At 41.0% G+C, this 22,332-nt stretch overlaps 1 protein-coding gene across 3 annotated transcripts in view; it reads right to left on the reverse strand.

Annotated features, from left to right (window-relative positions):
- Window positions 1–22,332, reverse strand: part of CEP162 (centrosomal protein 162) — a 75,828-nt gene that overhangs the window by 31,086 nt on the left and 22,410 nt on the right. For all 3 annotated transcript variants that reach the window (XM_090035900.1, XM_090035883.1, XM_090035891.1), the window contains 9 exons: window positions 20,395–20,581; window positions 19,288–19,349; window positions 15,890–16,005; window positions 12,681–12,708; window positions 7,657–7,779; window positions 5,718–5,909; window positions 4,361–4,442; window positions 3,698–3,986; window positions 2,957–3,215 (listed from right to left, as the gene is read on the reverse strand). In XM_090035900.1, the coding sequence (XP_089892026.1) occupies window positions 2,957–3,215; window positions 3,698–3,986; window positions 4,361–4,442; window positions 5,718–5,909; window positions 7,657–7,779; window positions 12,681–12,708; window positions 15,890–16,005; window positions 19,288–19,349; window positions 20,395–20,581 (1,338 nt within the window). The remainder of the gene's footprint in view (window positions 1–2,956; window positions 3,216–3,697; window positions 3,987–4,360; window positions 4,443–5,717; window positions 5,910–7,656; window positions 7,780–12,680; window positions 12,709–15,889; window positions 16,006–19,287; window positions 19,350–20,394; window positions 20,582–22,332) is intronic.

The following is a 22,332-nucleotide window of genomic DNA, read 5'->3' on the forward strand; positions in this document are numbered from 1 at the left end:
TCCACTCCCTCCCCGGCAGAGGAAGGCCCCCCCCACTTTTTTCTGGAGTCTGAAAAGACACCAGATAATTAAAACATTCTGATCACCTTCAGTAATCTGATGCAGTGGTTAATTATCCTCACTGACAAAAGTGATTTTCTTGAAGAACAATAGCATTTTTAGTTTTTGGAAGTTTTGAAATGAAATGGCATGTCTCAGGGTATTATTATTCCCATAGATCAAAGTCCATTATGGAGTATCCACTGTCACTGTTAAGCATCAAAGCATAATTAATAATATACCAATTACATACAATTTGCTGGAGTAATTAAGAGTTAAAGCAAACTATCTCATTACTTACTAGGTCCCCTGGCAAAAGAAAAAAGGCTGTGTTTTACACAGTAAGTTAGAAACAAGATTGTAAATAGAGATTGTGCTGAACTGAATGTCACTATGGCTTTTGTTGTAGATGTCTTAAAACCTCATCCTCAAGGGAATTATTTACTTCTTTGATGCAGAATATTAGTGAAAGAAAAATACTCTGCCATCTCCTATAAGAATTTTAAGGAAGGGCTGAATATTTCAGCTGGTAACACATTTAACAATCAACCAGTATATGTATATTTGCAGGGGAAACTTTTTGTAGACTGAAAACCACCACCATAAAGGAAAAAAAAGTCAAAACTCAACAGAAGTATAACATATTGCATATAACTATAACACTGACTTTTTGTTGCAAGTGGCTCTAAAGCTATCATCTCCAGCTGAACATATTCAGTCAGTGTATATAATTTTTCTCAGAGCAACTTTCTATAGTATGAGCACTAAAGGCAACATATATTCAAACCATAACTGACTAATAGGATTTTAAGCACATTTCAATATATGACAAATTCAATTCATGTATTCATTTCATTGTGTTTAGTAAGAAAAGAAGAATTATATTATTTAAAACAATATATATGCAAGAGCTTTATGAAAAAGGTAATTACAGACCACTGAAGGGAGAAGGCAAGGAATGTGTTTTGGATGACTTGTAATTCTTAGAACACTTTGGGAACATATCTTGGTAAAGAAAAAAATTGCTGAATTCATTTGAATTAACCTTTCCATTCATTACTGAGAGATCTGACATTTCCATGGTACTCAAAGTTAATAGGGACATAGAAATACCTCCTTTCTTCATCAAAAGCAAGGCATTTTCTTTTTTCAAACACTTTATATATTTTCCAGAAAATTTAAACTGTGAAAATAGTTCTGGAGAAAGGAGAAATTGTTTTCACTAGTCTCAACTAGCAAGTTACACTCAGACATGCTGTATAATGCTTGCTTGGTATGTTTTTAAATTTCTGGACAGGGCCAACAATACATGAACTTTATGTTAAATAAAATGGTGAGTGTGACATATTTGTTATATTCTTCACACACAAATACAGACTCTCTCTAGAGTGGTCTTACTGGATAGAACGAGTCACAGATTGCAATTAACCAGCATATCAACTAATTTTGTTCAGTTGATTTTAAAGTGCTATATGCTGTAGAGCAGGCTTGTCCAACATACAGCCCTCCAAGCTGTTTTCTGAGGCCCAAAGTGCTGCAATGGGAATCAAAAATAAACATTATATTTTCATTTTTTGAAGGGGCAGGGGTGATGTGATACTGCTTCCTGTGAGGTCTTTGATTATGGTTCGCCGGCCCACTGAGTGATAAAAAGTTCATGATCCAGCCCCACATTCAAAAAGGTTGGACACCCCTGCATTAAGCTATTTATGTTTTAGCAGCCCATAATACAGGAGCTTTCTGTATCTACTAATATATTACAGTACACGATTGCCAAAAAAAATCTCTGAATTGATGGCAGGTGTTTGTGCCTTCAGGGAAGAATCTTATATCACTTTATACCTGGCAGTTATCCAGTCACACAAGTATTATTTTTTTGCATTTAAGCACAATTTTAGATTTGATTTTACCCCCTGGAAAAAACAGAATTGCTGGACATGCATACCTGCTCGGTGCCAAACTGGAGAAGTAGGAAGAGGAAAAATCAGTCCTCTAGGCCTCTTTTTAAAAGTCAGCTACTTTACCTTGCCTTTAATATTCACTGAATAAAAACGGATGGAGGAAAATTTCTGTCCCATGAGGGTCAAGGACCCAGGCTAATACTCAGGGTCATTTCCAATCCAGAGCAGTATTCAGCTCACTGAACCATGTACCCTTCATATGCATATTTCTTCTATCTAGATCCATTTACTTCCCTTTTTTGGATGCCCAGGGATCCAGTTTCAAAAGTGAGGACTGCAGAGCAGTCTGGGTAATACCTAATATGTGGCCTGGTGATTAGAGCACAGTTCAGAGAAGCAGGAGATGCAGATTCAAAACCCCTCTGGATAAGGTGAGCTTAGACTCTGGATCTCTCATTTCTGGGATGAGTGCCCTAATTCATTAAGAGAGCAAGCTAAAACAGGTAAGCCTCATGTCCTCCACTTCATTTAGCACCTACTAGTCATGAGGTTTTGTGTAGTTGAAATTTCAGGGCTTCTCAGATCTTTAAAATGTATCTGGTAAACATACAGCACTACATATTCTGCCTGGCCAGAGTGCAGCTATACTGGGCATATAAGTACCCATGCAGGCACTGTTGCACTCAGAGCTAAATTGCAAACTATGTCTAAGTGCCAAAAAAAAAAAAAAAAAAGAATTTACATGGCTCAGCAACTGCCACTTAGGCGTGTTAACTGAAACAGCATTGTAACCATAGTATCTGGAGAATAGAAAGCAAACAACAAATGCCAGGACATTGCAATCTAATACCTTTTGCTTTCCTAAAGAGATTGCCTCTATTTTGCATATAAAGCAAACAAACAAACAACAAAAGCAAACACACAAAAACCTCAAAGCTCTCTAGCTTCTAGAAGTGACATCTCTGATATTTTAAATGAAGACAGAATTGTGTACAAAAACCAACGCTATGTATTACCTTTAGGCTTTGCTTTATCTGCAGGTGATTTAGCTTTTAAACTTGTCCTTCTGAAAGCGTCTTTGGATGTTTTCTTTTCAATAGTTGTGGAAAGTTGTTTTAAAGGTGAAATAGATTTACCATATCCAGAACTTCTAACTGCTCCATACACAGATTTCTTCTTATGTAAAGAAGCAGCATTTCTAGTGTTCTTGTATGCTGTTTGTTTATTGATCACTGATTGTAATCCATCATGCTTCCAAGAGCTGGACAGATGCTCCTGTGTAGACGAGAATTTTTTCAGAAACCACATTAATCTTTAAGTATAACTTGCAGGCCACTTTTACTACATTAACAGGATATTGGATGAGTTACTAGAGTTGTCTTTAAAAAAAACAGAAATAAGACTCCTGATGAGCAGAAAATGATAATCTTCATCAAACCATATAAACAACATGTATTTCTAAAAAACTCCTACTATTTTAAAGATAGTGAGCCGAAGAAGTTGCATACACAGATTAGAAAAGATCTATATGTTCATCTTGGAAAGTGACATTAGAAGTCATGATCCTAAGTGAGTAGGTAGTAAAGATATTTGGGGGAAGTCAAATTAAATAAAGCTAGATTCTAAACTTGGGGATGGGGGAAAACTTTTCTAGGCAATTATTTTTGTGAAAACAACCTTCAAAACTACCATTCAAGATGTACAGGAATTAAAACAAGTTTTTTTATTAAAAAAAAAGATAACTAAATATTACTTACTTGATTAATTTTTTCATTTCGATGCAACAGGATAGAATTTTGTGCTAACTTTTGTCTCAGTATGTTGAGCTGCATTTTCTCTGTCTGGACTTCTCTCTCAGTCCCTTTTTGATTGCTACTTTCACTACCCTCATTTACAGCTGCCCACAGAAAATTGTTCTCTTCTTTATTATGTTCTTTAAACAAAACATCTAAATTTTGTTTCTCTACACCTGTATCACATTGGTTCTCTTTAAACGGCAAATGGCTGACAAATTCATCTGCTTTGCTGTCTGCTGGTATCATTCCGCTACATGGGAAGAGAAACAAAAATGTATATAAGCAACAAGACTTTTGCTCTTTGCCAATATATTTTTTTAAGGCGCAACACAAATGCAATGCTATTTTAAATGCCACATGAAGACTGTATGTGTCTGCAACGGTCACTTTCAATACACCAAAACAATATTAATAGAAAGTCTACTGGAAATGCATCTCATTTTCAAAAATGGTCAGGTCAACTAAAAACAGATATTTGTACAGATCAGTACAAATAGCACAGTACCAAGACATTTAGTACAATAGGTCCTAGACTCTTGACTGGAAAACAAGCTGAGCCGTTTTGAAAGGAAATATTTACAAATAAGTCACAGATATTAAATATGTATTTCCTGAAATAAATACCTTACAGACTCCAGGTCAAAGCCTCTGGCATATGATGAATCTGCTTTAATAGGTTTCATTAACTCTTCTATAGTAGGCAAATCTAAAAAAGTAGATATAAAATGATAAAAGACATTATTTTAAAAATTTCAGTTCTCATTGAGAGAAATAACACACAATACATTGAAACAAGTGCATTAAATTAGCATATGTCAAAAATTTCACATGATCTATCTGTAAAAATATTTTTACAGCTAGATCATGTGTAAGCAATATTTTTACATTTAACCTGGCAACAGACAGATTCCAAGATATCCACTAGTGTTTATTTAAGTGATGGTAAAAAAGAAACATTTGTTAAAAGAAATGAACCTTCAGACCTGGAAGTATGAGAACAATACATTTTTAACTGTGCTTTCCAAAAACTACACACAACCCTTCAGAAGTTATAATGATAATCTATGTAAGCCTCAAATAAACCAAAGAGGTATCATTTTGATTAATGGCTATATAAAATATTGAACAGTCAATGTTACAAACTACATTTTAAGTAGAAGGCAGGGCACAGTTAAACCTTAATTTTTATAAGCAACAGTTTACTTCAATAAATGTTGAGCAAACACACTGATCATTGTAGAGGGAAAACAAAGGAAAGAGTAATAAACACATTAGACTGAACTCCCTTAAAAGCCAATGAAAGCAATGCTGAGTCAAATTCTGCTTTTGGCTATAATGGTGTAAATCTGGAATAACTTAATTCACTCATTTACAAGCAGAACTTAGCCTGTTAATGTTTGCCTCATTAAAACTATGTTTAGAAGGGTTTTTTCATTAACCTGGATGTCTTTACGTGCCATAAAGGTAGTTAGCTAAAAGGCAGAAGCACCAGATTTCCTGCCCTTTGGGCAGGGGGCTGGACTCAATGATCTTCTGAGGTCCCTTCCAGCCCTAAGGTCTAAGAAGTCTATGCAATCTTTGCTGGAAAAGTGCACCCTGGCTTTTCACCTTCTCAGTCTGTGCAGGTTTCACCCTCTTTGTTATTTTAGATCATGAATCTGCACGCTTCCAAGCTGTAGTAGAGACATCACAGAACAATATGGAAAGGGTCATGAGAGGTCACGTCTAATATGACTCCTTTACTCAGAGGTTCATGCCTAAATCATTCCAAAACAAACATGTTTTAATATCACTAATATGGTTAATGTCTGTCTATCTCTATCTGGGACAAGTGGAGATTTGTGTGTTGAAGATTCATTCCATCTTTGGATTTCAGGTTATATTTAGAATAAATGGCAAATTCCTACAATGGTTTTATCCACAGAATTTGAATACATCACTTTCATAACACAAAATGTGAAGTAACTTCCTTATGATTTACCTGATTCAGTAGTTGAAGCATTTTTTGCACCAGCTTCATTATTTTGTGAAGCATCCTGGACAAAGCCTTCCATATTTTCCATTACACCGATACAAATTCTTTGTTCATCTGTGTCTCCTAAAGACTGATCAATATGATAATATGCCTGATGTAATGCTTCAATGTCACTGTTAGTTTGCACACAGGAAACACCTGCAGGAAATTAACATTACCACAAGATGTAGCCAACATGAAATCCATTAGAGAAACAATTAGTAAATTCAGCACACTGGAAACTTATGTTTTAGTTCTTAGCTTGGTCTGTTACCAGCTAGTAACAAAACACTGTCACAAAGTAATGAGAAAATGCAAGGAAACATAATAATTTACAATTTCCCAATATGACGTACAAACTAAAAGAATGCTTTGTTAGCAGACAGTATCAACATATGTGTAGTGTGGATTTAAGCATTATATATTTTACATAGGTCTTCATAATGTAGCATTTTCTTGATCTATTTTGTCATTTACCACCCACAACACAGCCCAGCACAATTAAACTACACTACAGTCCGATGGCTGGGAAACCGGCTCTGAGGTCAGACCAAGAGTGGTAGTTAATGGAACTGACTCAACGTGGCACTCAGTGACCAGTGGTATCACCCAAGGCTCCATTCTTGGACCTGTACTCTTTAACATGTTTATAAACAATCTGGACTCTGGTGTCAGAAGCAGACTGGTTAAGTTCACTGATGACACCAAAGTTTGGGGGAAGAGTGTCCAAACTGGAGGATAGGCAGGTGATCTAGGCCAAACTTGATCGGCTCGCCAGGTGGGTGGATAAAAACCTGATGGCATTCAATATGGGAAGATGCAAAGTGCTCTACCTTGGGGGGGAACCCCCACATCACACTTATTGGCTCAGCAATGCTACACTCACTAGCACTACAACCGAAAGAGACTTGGGGGTCATGACTGACCACAAAATGAACACAAGCCACCAATGTGGTATCAAAGTGAACAAAACTGGTTTGCATCTATCAGTGCATCTCAAGCGAGACCCAGAATGCCATCCTCCAGCCGTACTCGGCCTTGGTGAGGCCGCAGCTGGAGTACTGCATCTAATTTTGGGCTCTACAATTTAGAAAGGATGTGGAGAAGCTTGAAAGAGTCAAGAGGAGAGGCACGCACATGATCACAGGACAAGAGAATAGGCATTATAAGAAGAGAGCCTGCGAGCCACGGGACTCTTCAGCTTGAAGAAGCGCAGGCTAAGGGGTGACTTGGTGGCAGCCTGTAAGTACATCAGGGGTGTACATCAGAATCTGGAGGAATGCCTGTTGAGCAGAGCACCCCAAGGGATGACAAGGTCCAATGGTCACATACTCCTCCATGACTGTTTCAGGCTGGACATAAGGAAAAACTTCTTTACTGTCCGAGCCCCCAAAGCCTGGAATAGACTCCCTCCAGAGGTGGTGCAGTCATCTACTCTGGACACTTTTAAGAAACATTTGGATGCTTATCATGCTGGGATCCTTTGACCCTAGCTGACTTCCTGCCCTTTGGGCAGGGGGCTGGACCCAATGATCTTATGAGGTCCCTTCCAGCCCTAATGTCTATACATCTATGAAATTTTAGCTGCTGTATCTGCCAGTAACTTCTACAGACAAGTTGTCTGACAGCATTTGAAGGCAAATGCAGTTAGCAGCCATTAAGAAAAGAAATAGGTTTAAAACTTAAACACCAGCTGTCAAACAAGTTGGCCTTTCTGAACAAAAGAATCAAATGAAAAAAGCCTAAACAGAACTTTTTTGTCTTTCCTTTGTCCAAAATTTTGGTTACTATTAAGACCTGATTCACACAGGCACTTCAAAAGGAACAATTAATTTCCATTTATCAATCCTCTAGATCCATTAGATTCCCTCCTGAAATATATGATAAATTAAAAGAGCAGCCTCACCACTCCTGTTCATTTTATTCTCAGCAACTTCTTGAGATGTTTGATGTTCAGTCACAGCTACACCCTCTTGTTCAGAGACCTTCTGAACTTCCATAGTAGAGTCTTGTGAATCAAGCAATACAACTGAAAAGAAAAGGGAAGCAAACTTTAGCCCTTAAGAACAGTGTCACTAATATGATATTATATCTTGCCCACTCCGACTCAATGGATGCAAAAGAATGCACTGTCATCAGGATGGCATCTAGCAAACTTCTGTAAGTAAACAGGCAGGGTGCCTACTTGTGCTTGCCTCAACAGCAGAGCAGAACTGAACTGTGCTTGAGTCACACTGCAAGAGGGAAGCAGAGACGGAACAGAAAGTGATGAAAGCTGCCCAGCAATTTTCCATGTATGGCTTACCTTGGATTCTGCTCTACACCAGCTCAATTGGGCTGGCTGGCAAAATGGGAAAGCAAAGTCACATTGCATTCCTTCTTGCCTGCCCACATGGAGATGGAGTTGTGATCTGGCAACTGCTACTTTTCCATCATGTTGTAACATGTAATGCAAGTGTTAAAACAGAGATGTACACTCTCATACTTTACTGCATAAATCAGATTGTGAATGAGCCCCTTTAATGAGGCCTAATGAGAGGAGCTCTCAGTTGGTTACTACTTTTTGCCTTCAAATTTATCATTAGCATATTTGAACATAAGTTAGATGGCTAAGCATTTACCATTTGTTTATCACATACATGCATTTTGTTGTTGGCTCAAACTTGTCACGATTCACATTTTAGTTGTTGACAGAGTGCCTTATCTCACATTAACGAATTGTGTCAGTTTTGTCCAACTGGCTGCATGTGGCCCTGAGGACTTAATGTGTGGCTCCCGGTCCAAGGCACCACTTCCCACTTGGCTCTACTGCCGGTGTCCCTCGACTCCCTCTCTCCTTAAGCTTCTGTTGTTCTGTTCAGCCCCCAGTTGCAGAGGCAGGCAACCTGGCCTACAGGGCTGAGGAAGCACATGGCTGGAGACTTTCGTCTTGTATATTTCCCGTGTTCTTAATTCTGCTTTATTTTTTTATTTGTAACTGTTCCTGATGACCTTGTAGTTGTCATGGGTGATTTAAATTACCCGGACATCTGCTGGGAGGAACAGTCAGCCAGGTTGGACCGTTCCAGGAGGTTCCTGGCCAAGATACAGGACCTCCACTTAATTCAGGAGGTGCAGAGTCCCACCTGCTGGACCTGGTCCTGGCCACAGGCGACAACCTGGTAAGGGGCCTCCAGGTTCTTGACCACCTGGGTGATAGCGATCATCGCTTGCTGGAATTCACCATCCAGCTCAGGGTGTCAGGGGCCTGCAGCAAGGCAGTATGCCTAGACTTCAAGAGGGCCAACTTCAATGAGTTGAGATTAGTGGAAGAGGTGCTGGGGTTCTTGAGAGCAGGGGAACTCCGTCCCCAAGATGAGTGGTCGTTCCTTAAGGAGACGATACTCAGGGCCTAAGGGGTGACCATCCCAACAAAAAGCAAGGGGGGCAGGAGTGCCCGAAAGCCCCTCTGGCTCACCAGTGGTGTCTGGGAATGCCTGATTGCCAAAAAGGCAGTGTACAACCAATGGAAGGAGGGTGCTACCTCCAAAGAGGAGTATACCTCCTCTGCTCGGGCCTGTAGGGGGGCTGTCAGGAAAGCTAAGGCAGACCTAGAGCTAGGACTAGCATCCACGATCAAAGATAATAAAAAGCCCTTTTTCAAAGATACAGGGAGGATGAAGAAGGCACCGGGAAATGTGGGACCCCTACAAGATTCTCTGAGCAATCTTGTGGTTGCGCCAGAGGAGAAAGCAGACCTCTTTAACCAATTCTTCACCTCCGTTTTCTTGTGCAGGGACTGGGACTTCCCCATTGTGACAGACTTGAGGGGAACGCCTCCAGACCTCAGGTTGGGGAGGACCAGGGTTAGAGAGCTTCTGGAGGGGCTGGATGTGTTCAAATCAGCGGGTCCAGATGCTCTCCACCCCTAGGTGTTGAGGGAGCTAGCAGGGGTTATTGCAGGGCCTTTGGCACAGCTTTATGAGCGCTCATGAGCACTCATGGTGCTCGGGCCAGATACCAGATAATTGGAAGATAGCCAACGTGGCCTCCATTTTTAAAAAAGGGAGGAGGGAGGACCCGGGTAACTATAGGCCTGTCAGTCTTACCTCAATCCTAGGGAAACTCTTTGAGAAGATCATCAAGGAGCACATCTGCGATGGGTCAGCCTCAGGGATGATGCTCAAGGGCAATCAGCACAGTTTCATTAGGGGCAGGTCATATCAGACCAACCTGATTGCCTTTTATGATCAGGTCACAAAAGCATTGGATGTGGGTGTCGCCGTGGATGTAGTCTTTCTGGACTTCAGCAAGGCCTTTGACACCATCTCCCACCCCATCCTCATTAAAAAACTGGGCGACTGTGGCATTGATGCCTATACTGTCAGAGGGATTGCAGATTGGCTGAAGGGTCTTACTCAGAGGGTGGTGGTGGATGGGTCATATTTGACCTGGGGAGAAGTGGGCACTGGAGTCCCCCAGGACTTGGTCCTTGGGCCTGTGCTTTTCAATCTCTTTATCAGCGATTTGGATGAATCGGTGAAAAGCACCCTGTTTAAATTCACTGATGATACCAAAATTTGGGGTGAGGTGAGCATGCTAGTAGGGAGGGAAAGACTGCAGCAGGACCTGGATAGGTTACAGGGGTGGGCTAACAAAAACAGGATGTGTTTCAATACTGACAAGTGCAGGGTGCTACACTTGGGCAGTAGTAACCAGCAGCACACTTATAAGTCAGGAAACTCCCTTCTTAAGAGCACGGAGGCAGAAAGGGATCTTGGAGTCATTGACTCCAAGATGAACACGGGCCGACAATGCGAGGTCACGGTTGGCAGGGCTAACCGGACCTTGTCGTGCATCCACAGGTGAATCTCAAGTAGGATCCTACCCCTCTACATGACACTGGTCAGGCCACAGCTAGAGTACTCTGTCCTGTTCTGTGTGCCCCACTTCAGGAGGGATGTGGACAACACTGAGAGGGTCGAGAGGAGGGCCACCCGCATGGTCTGGGGACAACAGGGCAGACCCTACAATGACAGACTGCGGGACCTGAACCTGTTCAGCCTTCACAAGAGAAGGCTGAAGGGGGACCTGGTGACTGTCTATAAACTCACTAGGGGGGACCAGAAGGGTTTGGGTGAGACCTTGTCTCCCCTCGCGCCCCCTGGCATAACAAAGAATAACAGCCACAAGTTGTTGGAGAGTAGGTTTAGATTAGACATCCGTAAGAACGACTTCACAGTTAGGGGGGCTAGGATCTGGAACCGATTTCCAAGGGAAGTGGTGCTGGCTCCTACGCTGGGGGTCTTTAAGAAGAGGCTTGATGCCTACCTGGCTGGAGTCATTTGAGCCCAGTTTTTCTCCTGCCCAGGCAGGGGGTCGGATTTGAAGATCTACAAGGTCTCTTCCAACCCTACTTCTATGATTCTATGACCCTAAGGCTTCAGGATAAAAGCCAAGGAAAAGAAGAACTGTTCAGAGAATATCAAGAATTTTTACATTTACCTAACACTTAGTAATAAACACTGATAGTAATAAGCATTCATTACAACTTCTTAGAATTTAATGCAAGAGACAAGGATTTAATAGGGTGATATTTTTATTGGACCAACTGCATAGTTGGAATACAGTTAGACACCCCTTTAAATGCAGGTAAGGTTGTCTAAGTCTATCCCAACTATGCAGTTGGTCCAATAAATTATATCAATGTAAGAAATCCTTGCCTTTCACATAATTCCTGGACCATCACAGCTATAATATCACTCTGACACTATCATAAGTTAGAACTTAATTTAATTTTTCCTATTAAGTCAAATAACTTTTTGTAATTAGCATAAGTGTCTAATTACACTGAAAATTAAAGTCTCTAACTTCACTGCACTAACAAATTAATGATTAAAATATTTGACCATTATTTGGCAATATTTTACTATTCAATTGACCAAGTATTTTTGACCAGTCAAATACCAGTCAATCCTATGTGACACCAAAGAAGAAAGAGGCTGCCAATTCTGTTCTCCTTCACTTTGTTGAGGGGTGAAAATGGAGAAAACAACCTGCAGTTAATACCCTTTTCCTACATGCCATGATGACATGCCTCAACCCTGGAGGAGAGAACCCAACATGGAAGGTGGGGGGAGTGGTCCTTGACTTGATGAGGATAATTATATCACATGGAGAATGTAAAGCCACTGTGTTCAAGCTTTTCAGCCTGATCGCCAAAATATTATTTCAAATTATCAAGTAGTCACTGTTAGAAAGTGAAAGGCAGTTAATGCCAAAGTTTTCTTTTCCTGTTTTCTTGTTTGCTTTCCCTGTTTCCTTGTTTGCTTTCCTTTACAGTCAAAGCTACCTACTTAGTCACTCCTGCCCTGTCAAGTACCAGCTGACTTAGACAGAAGAGCATGGCTATCTTTTTCAAGTCTTACTTCAAAATCTGTCTCAGCCTGTCAAACAAATCTTTAAGGTAATACCTATTTCCTTCCCAAGGAAGAAAACAAAGAAGCAGATAAGGCAGGGAGCACAGGGCTGGGAGCAGAAAGCAGAGCTTTCCCCTGTAGATTGGACAGGGAAAGGGGATCAGAGAGACACGAAGAGGTATGGGGCTAATTTGTGGCACACTTGTCAAAAAAGGTTGGCTGCCACTGCTGTAAAGCCTTGTGGTGATCAGAAAAAGACTTGTACCAAGCTCAGCTGGTATACACAAGAACCCAGTCATGCAGTGATCTGACTCTACTTCTGTGGTATAAAAGGATGAATACTGACACAACAATTCAAAATTGCAGACAATTTTAGATAGGAAGATTTATTTCTGGCCACTTCATACAAGACTCTAAATGGTAAATTCAGATGTTAAAGAAAAGCAAAAACAAACAAACAAACAAAAAAAATCCAGAGAGATTTGATATTTTAAAAAAACAAAACAACCTTGATGAAGGTTTGAGTTTTTACCTTTAGCCAGCATCCCAGGTGTTTCTTCCTAAATAATAGAATAATAGAAACAATGAAGAACGGTTACCTTAGGAATTTGAAAAACAAATTAAATAAATTTGTGTTTAAGATTAAAAGGTGAGAGTACACACCCCAACCCACTCACCCATGCACCCACACACAGATCTAGGTATAAATAGACAATTTCTATGTAATTCAATCTCTAAATTAAAAGAATTATAGTTGTGCACCCACAGATTCACCCCATTCTTATTTTTCCCTCCCCTCTCACAGGCAGAGTAACTAGATGTTAAGGCTTATATTTGGGAAACATTACTTACTGCAACAAAACCGTACAGTACAAGAGAATCAGAAAATGCAACTTAATACACACATTGTTTCACATTTCAGTTGGCAGTGTTATACATTATATGGTGTGGCCATTCCAACCAGTCAACAATAAACTGCAAAAATGTAGGAATCATTAACTGCAGATGAAAGTGGGCTGTTTTGGATAGCAGAATGTAAGTAAACTGTACACACATACATACATTCAAACAATGACATATCCAATTATAGTTATTTCCTATATATTGAACTGAGTTTTAGAAGAATGGATGTTGCTAAGCGAGAGGCATGACAAGTCTCTCACTGGGAGTGTAGGGAGGCAGCAGCAAGGCACCAGACTTCCATGCGTGGACCCTGAGGTGGTGCAGGGTCACTTGGAAGAACTGGATGCCTTTAAGTCGGCAGGCCCGGATGAGCTCCATCCGAGGGTACTGAAGGCACTGGCCGACATCATTGCAGAGCCACTGGCGGGAATATTTGAACGCTCGTGGCGCACGGGTCAAGTCCCGGAGGACTGGAAAAGGGCCAATGTGGTTCCCATTTTCCAGAAGGGGAGGAAGGAGGACCCGGGTAACTATAGGCCAGTCAGTCTCACCTCCCTCCTTGGCAAAATCTTTGAAAAAATCATCAAGGCTCACATTTGTGAGAGCCCGGCAGGACAAATTATGCTGAGGGGAAACCAGCACGGGTTCGTGGCAGGCAGATCGTGCCTGACCAATCTAGTCTCTTTTTATGACCAGGTCACAAAACGCCTCGACGCAGGAGGAGGGGTGGATGTCGTATACTTGGACTTCAGGAAGGCCTTTGATACGGTATCCCACCCCATACTGGTGAACAAGTTAAGGGGTTGTGACCTGGATGACTGCACAGTCCGGTGGGTGGAGAATTGGCTGGAGGGTCGCACCCAAAGAGTCGTGGTGGATGGGTCGGTTTCGACCTGGAAGAGTGTGGGCAGTGGGGTCCCGCAGGGCTCGGTGCTTGGACCGATACTCTTTAATGTCTTCATCAGCGACTTGGACGAGGGGGTGAAATGTACTCTGTCCAAGTTTGCAGATGACACTAAGCTATGGGGCGAGGTGGACACGCCGGAGGGCAGGGAACAGCTGCAAGCAGACCTGGACAGGTTAGACAAGTGGGCAGAAAACAACAGAATGCAGTTCAACAAGGAGAAATGCAAAGTGCTGCATCTGGGGAGGAAAAATGTCCAGCACACCTACAGCCTAGGAAATGACCTGCTAGGTGGCACGGAAGTGGAAAGGGATCTTGGAGTCCTAATGGACTCCAAGATGAACATGAGTCGGCAGTGTGACGAAACCATCAGAAAAGCCAATGGCACTTTATCGTGCATCAGCAGATGCATGACAAATAGGTCCAAGGAGGTGATACTTCCCCTCTATCGGGCGCTGGTCAGACCGCAGCTGGAGTACTGCGTGCAGTTCTGGGCGCCGCATTTCAAGAAGGATGCGGATAACCTGGAGAGGGTCCAGAGAAGGGCCACTCGTATGGTTAAGGGCCTGCAGGCCAAGCCCTACGAGGAGAGATTAGAGAAACTGGACTTTTTCAGCCTCCGCAAGAGAAGGTTGAGAGGCGACCTGGTGGCTGCCTATAAGTTCGTCAGGGGGGCACAGAAGGGAATTGGTGAGTATTTATTCACCAAGGCGCCCCCAGGGGTTACAAGAAATAATGGCCACAAGCTAGAAGAGAGCAGATTTAGATTGGATATTAGGAGGAACTTCTTCACAGTTCGAGTGGCCAAGGTCTGGAACGGGCTCCCAAGGGAGGTGGTGCTCTCCCCTACCCTGGGGGTTTTCAAGAGAAGGTTGGATGTGTATCTAGCTGGGGTAATGTAGGCCCAGCACTCTTTCCTGCTTATGCAGGGGGTCGGACTCGATGATCTATTGAGGTCCCTTCCGACCCTAGCATCTATGAATCTATAAGTCAGTTCATGCAGGAATGCAGCCTCTGGCCAAAACTGGACAACTTCAGAGTTGTTCCAGGCCAAGCCCAGAGACCCTAAAGGTATAACTAGATCAGAGAGTTGCTGTGACCTCAATCTCTATGCCAGAGAATGCAAAAGGACAAGTGCAGTGCTGCTGCACCATCTCCATGCCACTGTGGCTTTCCCATTTCGCTGAAAGAATACCAAGTGGCTAGAATCACCAAGTGCATGACCCTTCTGTGACGTGATCACAATATATGAAAGTCCCAATTAGCTTTCTACAAATATGTTGGCAACTTACTTGCCCTGTGATTTATTCTATCCAAGTGCAATTACAATATGGGAGACAGAGTGGAGAAGAGAAAAATAAAAGGAGACTGGGTCTTTAGTTTTTTCCAGTTTTCCATAATACAAGTTTCCCTTCTCCCGTAGCACTCATTGGCTTTAAAGAATAGAGGCTCACCAATGTTTAATTCATCCCATTAAAACTCAGAAGCTCCAAAGGAGAGAAGCCCCTTCAATCTAGAGGCTGACGTGCCTAGCAGCACTTGCAACATGTGATTCTTAATTCGTAAGATACAAATAAACAAGCAGATTAGTTAAGATTTGCTATTATTCATCAATATCAAACTTCTGGAAGTGTACTTTCTTTTAGGGAACATCATACTCAAATACCTCTATTCTTTCAGATATCTGATGCTAGCACACTGAAAATATTTATACATCCCTGTGAATTCCACATGCACATACATTGGTGCACTCTTGCACACCTCTATAAAAAACTCAAATACTTCATGTAAAGTAACAGACTTTTAAGAAGGATTAAATGTAGCATTTTAAGCTTTACCACTGGGACTGTAAGCATACACAAATATAAATTGCTCAAGCATAGCAACAAATATATGATACACCAAAATTCAGTAATCTAAGTATTAATTCATACCTGTCCTTGGACACTTAAGTCATCATCTGATCTTGTCCTTTGTTTAACCTGATTATTTTCATTTTTAAAAGAAGTAATAGCATCTTCCTCATCTTCAAAATCTTCACTATAATCTTCTGAAATACAATTAAGAATGGAAAAAGGATGAATACTTGTAGAGGATATGGTCAGTGGAAAATGTAAAATGTTTTTTCTTCCATTTGCAACTAAGAAATATTGTGCCTTTCACAGACACAGAAGGCTTTAGAGCATTTTGCAACAAGGATTATTCCCTTTTTCAAGATTAAATCCTGCAATTCTCACACACAGATCAAGTACTGATTTGCAGTCCCCATTTATTAATCATGATCTCAGCTTTCTAGGACAACAACAGTAGTAATCAGCTACTTAGCAGCGTTCTTATTTTTTATTTAAAACAAGAGCATACCTTAGGAATGGCTCCTCCAAACTATACAGTCGGTCCAGGAAAAAAAGCAAATGGTCAAAACCACTTGCTTCTCTTAAAAAACAAAAATATACCTTAAAAACAATCAAAAAAATCTAAATGATATGCTTGGTTTTCTCCAGTGTTTGTAGTCCCCTGGATTTGGCCAAGGACTAATTCATTTTGACCTTTGGGGCACGTATACATGTGCTCTGGGAGTGTGGGGAGCTGTGCTTTAATTAGAGTTTAAGAGCTACTCTAATTAAAGCACTCGGAGCATTATGTGCATCAGCATCCCCGTGCTGAAAAATGGTGGTGGGGGCACTTTAACTAAAAGCCCACTGAAGAAGCTTACTTAAAGCACCCTGCCGCCATTTTTCAGCATAGGGATGCTGATACATGGGATGCTGGAGTTTGCTAGAGTGTGGTAATTAATCACACTCCAGCAGATTTGACTAATCATGTATAAATTCCCCAAGAGTCTAAATGAATTAATCCTTGCCCACTTGATAAAGACTGCTCTGACACGCTGTAATTACAGCAAGTTGAAGCAGCTTTGCTGCACATGTATAGGCACCCTTGAGCTTTACTGTCCAGACTATAAACATCTTTAAAGTAGACAAAAGCCATGGGCAGGCATTCATTTCTAGCACTAAGGATTTCACAGAAATAATGCCCTCTAGTGTCCCCTGGCTGGAGAGCTCACCTGTGCAGCTCTTCAGCCACAGAGCTGAAATACATGTATGCTCCAACACCTGACCTATTTTTCTAGTGCTAAGAATTCAAAAAAATCAGCTGACTGGTGGGATGAATAGGTGGGGAGACACTTTTCCCACAACAGGAACCACTTCAAGGCCCTGGGATGGGTTTTACCATGGGAGAATGTCCCTTGATCCATGCACCCCTCTAGGTGACCCTGGAGAATTGCAAGGAGTGGGAGGCAGATAAGCCCAGGGCTGAAGCCCTCCCAGAGCACCAGGAGAGTTCCTGCCCCAGAATAATGCTCCTCCTCCCTGCCTATCCCACCAGCCAGCGGGGATTTGGCCCAACAGTAGTTCCCATTGTGGAAAAATGGTCCCCACTCTGAGCACCTTTCTAGGTCACCTGGGGGTGGTATAAGGAGTAGGAGGCAGAAGCAGTGCAGCTAGATCTGTCCCACAGTGGGATGGATCCCGCTCCAGGAAATTCTCCCCCCCTGTGCACAGACCAGTTTCCTGGTCTGGACTTAGGGGAGAGGGGGAAAGAGAACCAACACACAGGGCTAAAACCCCCAGGGTTGCAGCCTGGGGATATACCCCTGCTCCCTGCAGACTCAAGGTAACCTTGGAGGGAGGAAGGGAGAGTAGAAGACTGTGGGATACTGGGGAGAGAGATCTTTCTAGTCAAAAAAGGTAGAACTTTCTTGTAGAAGAGACTTTTATCTTCTGCAAGAAATTCCTTGAATGGTTGCACGCTCTGTTTTTGTGCGGGAAGAAAGGCTTTGCTCCCAACACAAACGTAACACCTCTCAATGGGCATATATAGCAATAAATCCCTCCCTCTCTGGGTCAGTTTGCCTCCCTAGGTAGATTTTGTCAAACGCCCCTATCTTCACAGGCTCTAACCGATTATAATCCTTTGACCTAATATGTTCCAGCACTGCAAAACAAAGTTTACAGTATGACAGAGATGACCTAAAATTTTGGCCTTTTTCCTAGTGTGTCTCTAGATATTCTTGTCTAAGATGCCCTTATATTATTTCCTTGTCTGTTCTTCTTGCAGCCCCAAGTTAGATCAATATATTTATTAAGGGAAGTCTACACTATTGATTATTGTCCCCTCACTGACTTGGTCACACAAAAAGGTCAGACAATTATTACATATTAATATTTATAAATTACCACAGCAATTTGTGCAGTATATATACCATTATATCATATCACTTCCATTTGTCCCCTGTACACAGTAAAACAGTTACATACAGGATTGCTCACCATTCCTTGAAAGCTATACCTTCTGATTTTGTTGCAAGAGAATATAAGAATTTAACAAGCAATTTTTATCCCTTTATTCTTTTAAAGATTCCATTTGTTCTAAGGTTCTTATTAAAATGTTGAAAGCATCAGAAACCATCAATTTTAATGAGGAAGATTTCATTTAGTTTTTTAAGGTTAACAAAAACACACTTAATAAGCATTTATTATGACTGCTTATCAGGACTCTAGATATTCTTTTGACAAATTTGAATTGAAAATTTTTTTGCATTAAAAAAGCACTCTGCTCTTTATCACAGAATAGAAGAAAGGGATGGGATTAAGATAATGAACTAGAGAAATGGGAACAGAGAGACCCAGAGGAAAATACCACAGCAGTAGTGAAAGGGGAAGACAAACAAACAAACAAGGATAGAGTGATAAGAACAGAATATAAGATAGAAGAGTAATGGTGGGATGAAATGAAACAAAAAGGGTGAACCAGCAGGAGGTAAGTAGGAAAGAGAGGTAAGAAGAAAAGCCGAAGTTGAGGGGACATAAAAAACTAAACATAACAAAGGTGGTAAAAAAAAAAAAATTGAAGAGCAGCAAAAATTACAACCGACTGAAAAGAAAAATGAATCTCCCAAGCTGAAGAACTAATTTGATGAAGGAAATCAAACAGTTCATATAAATGGGCCCAAATACATTGTGGCTCACTTTATAAAACAATACAGAATAGAGGACAAGAAACACTAAGAGTTTGTAATTTTTCCTTTTTTTTTTTTTTCTTTCCAGGTCTTTAAAGTATAACCCATTGTAGATCCTGCTCTACAGTCTGCATTTTTTTTTTTGACAACTTCGGTACCTTCTACAATGAATACACAACAGGAAGTCCATTTTTATTAGTTATTCAGCTGGTTAAGCTTTTTCTTTTCTTAGCTTATAAACTGAGGAATATAAAATAACGATACAAGAGACTCCACAACTTAAAGAACTATGTGAAAGAATAATTGTAATACCTGATCTCTCGTTGCGTTTAGATTCCTTTTCCTCTTCCATTCGTTCGACAGCCTGTTCATTCCTGCAAAAGTGTGAAAGTTACTTTGCTGTTGACATATGGGTAGGGAGATAAATTTTTAGGATTTATTTATTCTAACAATGATAAAAAGCATGTTGCTTCTTGCAGGTAATTTTAACAATATCTATACATTTTAAAACTTAAATACCTGACCTTATTACCAATAAACTTTTTATAAAAATACATGCACAGAAATTTCAGTGCAAATTAACAGATATGTTACAGCTATTGCCCACACAGCCAGAACTCTCAACCAAGCCCTTATCTTAATGAATTTATAAGATTTCCTCCCTGGCCCACTTCACAACCTCATAACAGGAACAATATCATCATCTTTGCTAACTGCCACTCCGCAGCCTTGGAGTCTATCCCTTTGCCCCCCTTCTTCTAAATAAAACATTTTATCTTCACTTTTAAAGATTTTTTCAGAACTCTACCCCTGCTTCCTTGTGTCTGCTCTACTTTAAAGGTACCTTATTTCACTCTTTCTGCTCCCTCAATGATGCCAGTTTTGAATGCTCATTTGTTCACTACCCCCGTCTTTGAACTTACGTGTTGCCTGTTACACTTGGAATGCCCTCCATGCTCTAGCGCACAAAAACATTACTTAAATCCCTCTCTGAAAATTCCCTTCTAACATGACGCCTATACAGAATCCATCAGCTGATAAAAAAGGTGAAATGCCTAGCAAAATGTATTTATTTTCATTTTATAGGTGGTAAAAAAAAAAAAGCAAAAAACCAAAACACTTGAAATAACTGGTAACCATTAAGTTGTGCTGAGATTTATGTAAACATACACTTATCACTATGACCTTTATCCCTTCACTCTTCATTCTCTCCTGTTGTCTGTTAGGTTCACTTGTGCCCTATTTTAAGATTTAGGAATCACATCACATCATTTTACATATTCATACATATAATATAGCACCTAGCAAGATGAGGCCCCAGTTGTGGTTTAGGCCTCTGAACATCTTCATTATGATAAATGTTCATTAATTCATTGATAAAGTACTTTAATTGAGTTTGTTAGGGCGTTTTCCACATACCGGCTAAATGGTGCTAATACCACAGAATCATTAGAATCCAGCTCTTTGTTTAGTCTTGAATAATCAATGGTAGATGAAGCTCCTTTCTCAAGTTTGGCAAAGAACCTCTCTTTTTCTTCTTGTTCTTCCAGAGTATCCAATCCAACTCCTAAAATGCTTGGATTAGGCCCAGAGGCCACAACTGAATCTAAGTTTAAAAACAATTATAGTCTAATTTAACACTACAGTCTTAATATACAGAATATCTATGAGTTTAATTATGTTAAAATCATACAACTATTATGATATTAAATAAACATGAACAGCCCCCAGAATCCCATAGAAGACTGGAGGCACCTGGACCCTTTTGCAGTTATTACAGAGATAAGGGTGTACTATAGGGTGGACCATATGTCCTGGTTTGGCTGGGACAGTTCTGGATTTTGAAGGCTGTCCCAGTGTCCTGGCTAGTTGGTGACAATTGAAGCATAAGTCCTGAATTGGCGCCATCCACTCCCACATATCTGGCCGAGCTCCTTCTGAGCAGCAGCTGGAGACAGACTGGCACCATTCCTCCTGTTTGGGGTAGGGAGTGCTTTGGTGAAGTGGGGCTGGGGGAGAGAGCTGCTATAAGTGTGGGCTGCTCACATGTGCTCATGATAGTCATCCATGTCACCCACCCCTAAGGCTGCTTGACTGCTGCACAAGTTCATCCACTTGTAGCCCAGCAGAGTTGAGACCAGGGAGTGACTGCTGCTGGGTGCTCAGGAAAAGGGGGAATTTCTGGTGGGGGTGGCTTGGACCCCTGCCCTAAGAGGAACAGGAGACCCTCCCTCCCTTCATGTGGGAGGGTTGGGGGGAAAGCAGCTCTGGACTCTACCCTGGTACTACAACCCTGGCTGGTTCCATTTCACCTAGGCCTGAGTGCCGCCCCTCCCACCCTGCACCTGTGTGGTTGGAATAGGTATGGAATCTGGGTGTCGTCACTTGCGTGTTACTTGTGTGCATTGTTCATCTACATTTTCTGTTGCTCATGGAAGCCAAAGCAATATCACAGACCATCTCCAAACAAAGATACATAAATCTGCAATTGAGGCAGCATCTGAGTGCAAAGCATACTTTGCTTGTCAAACAAAATACTACTGGGACACAGGGCTTAACTGTGCGGCTGCAGAAGGTACCACACACCATTTCGTCCAACAGGATCTCTCTTTCTATTCTAGTGACCGTTGATCAAAACTGATTAAAAATATATTAGAGATCCAAAATTTTCTTGTGCACATACAAAAAGCAAAGCTATTACGTTAAATGTACTAGTCCCAAATGTCAAAAGATGAACTGTCTAGAGTTCATGAATGGCTAGAACACATTTTACCACTGTATTAGTTGATGCATCAAACACGAAGGCAGTAAAGCTAATCCCAATATTGATTCAGTTTATTAATCCTTTAAAAATGGCATGAAAGTCGTTAAATATTCACTCTAACAAAGGAGAAACATCTGAAATCACTACAAATGTTACTGAAAGTTCCATTCAGAAAAATAGGATGGTGCACAAAGTGATAGGTTTCTGTGGTGATAACACTAACATGAACTTTGCAGGAAAACCAACACTGTTACAAAATTGAAAGAAAGGTGGAACAGATTTCCTTGGAGTTGGTTGTGGGGCCCACATAGAACACAACTGTGTCCAGACAAACTGTGATGCTCTTCCACTAAAACTAGAACTGCTTGTAGTGAAGAAAGATAAATATTTTCAGATTTACACAGTTCATATAGCCAAACTGCAAGAATTCTGTGACCAAACCTTATGTCGACTACAAAAATCTTGCTTCAGCATAACATGTTTTCTGTCATAAGGTCCAATAATACAGTGTGTTCTTGAAATTGATGAAGTATGCTTTTAAAGGTTCATACATCCTCCTAAATGTCCAACTCTGATTCTTAATTTCTTTCAAA

This window comes from Crocodylus siamensis, chromosome 1, assembly GCF_052110815.1.
Source record: "Crocodylus siamensis isolate JL-2025a chromosome 1, ASM5211081v1, whole genome shotgun sequence".
In the NCBI taxonomy this organism is placed as follows: domain Eukaryota; kingdom Metazoa; phylum Chordata; order Crocodylia; family Crocodylidae; genus Crocodylus; species Crocodylus siamensis.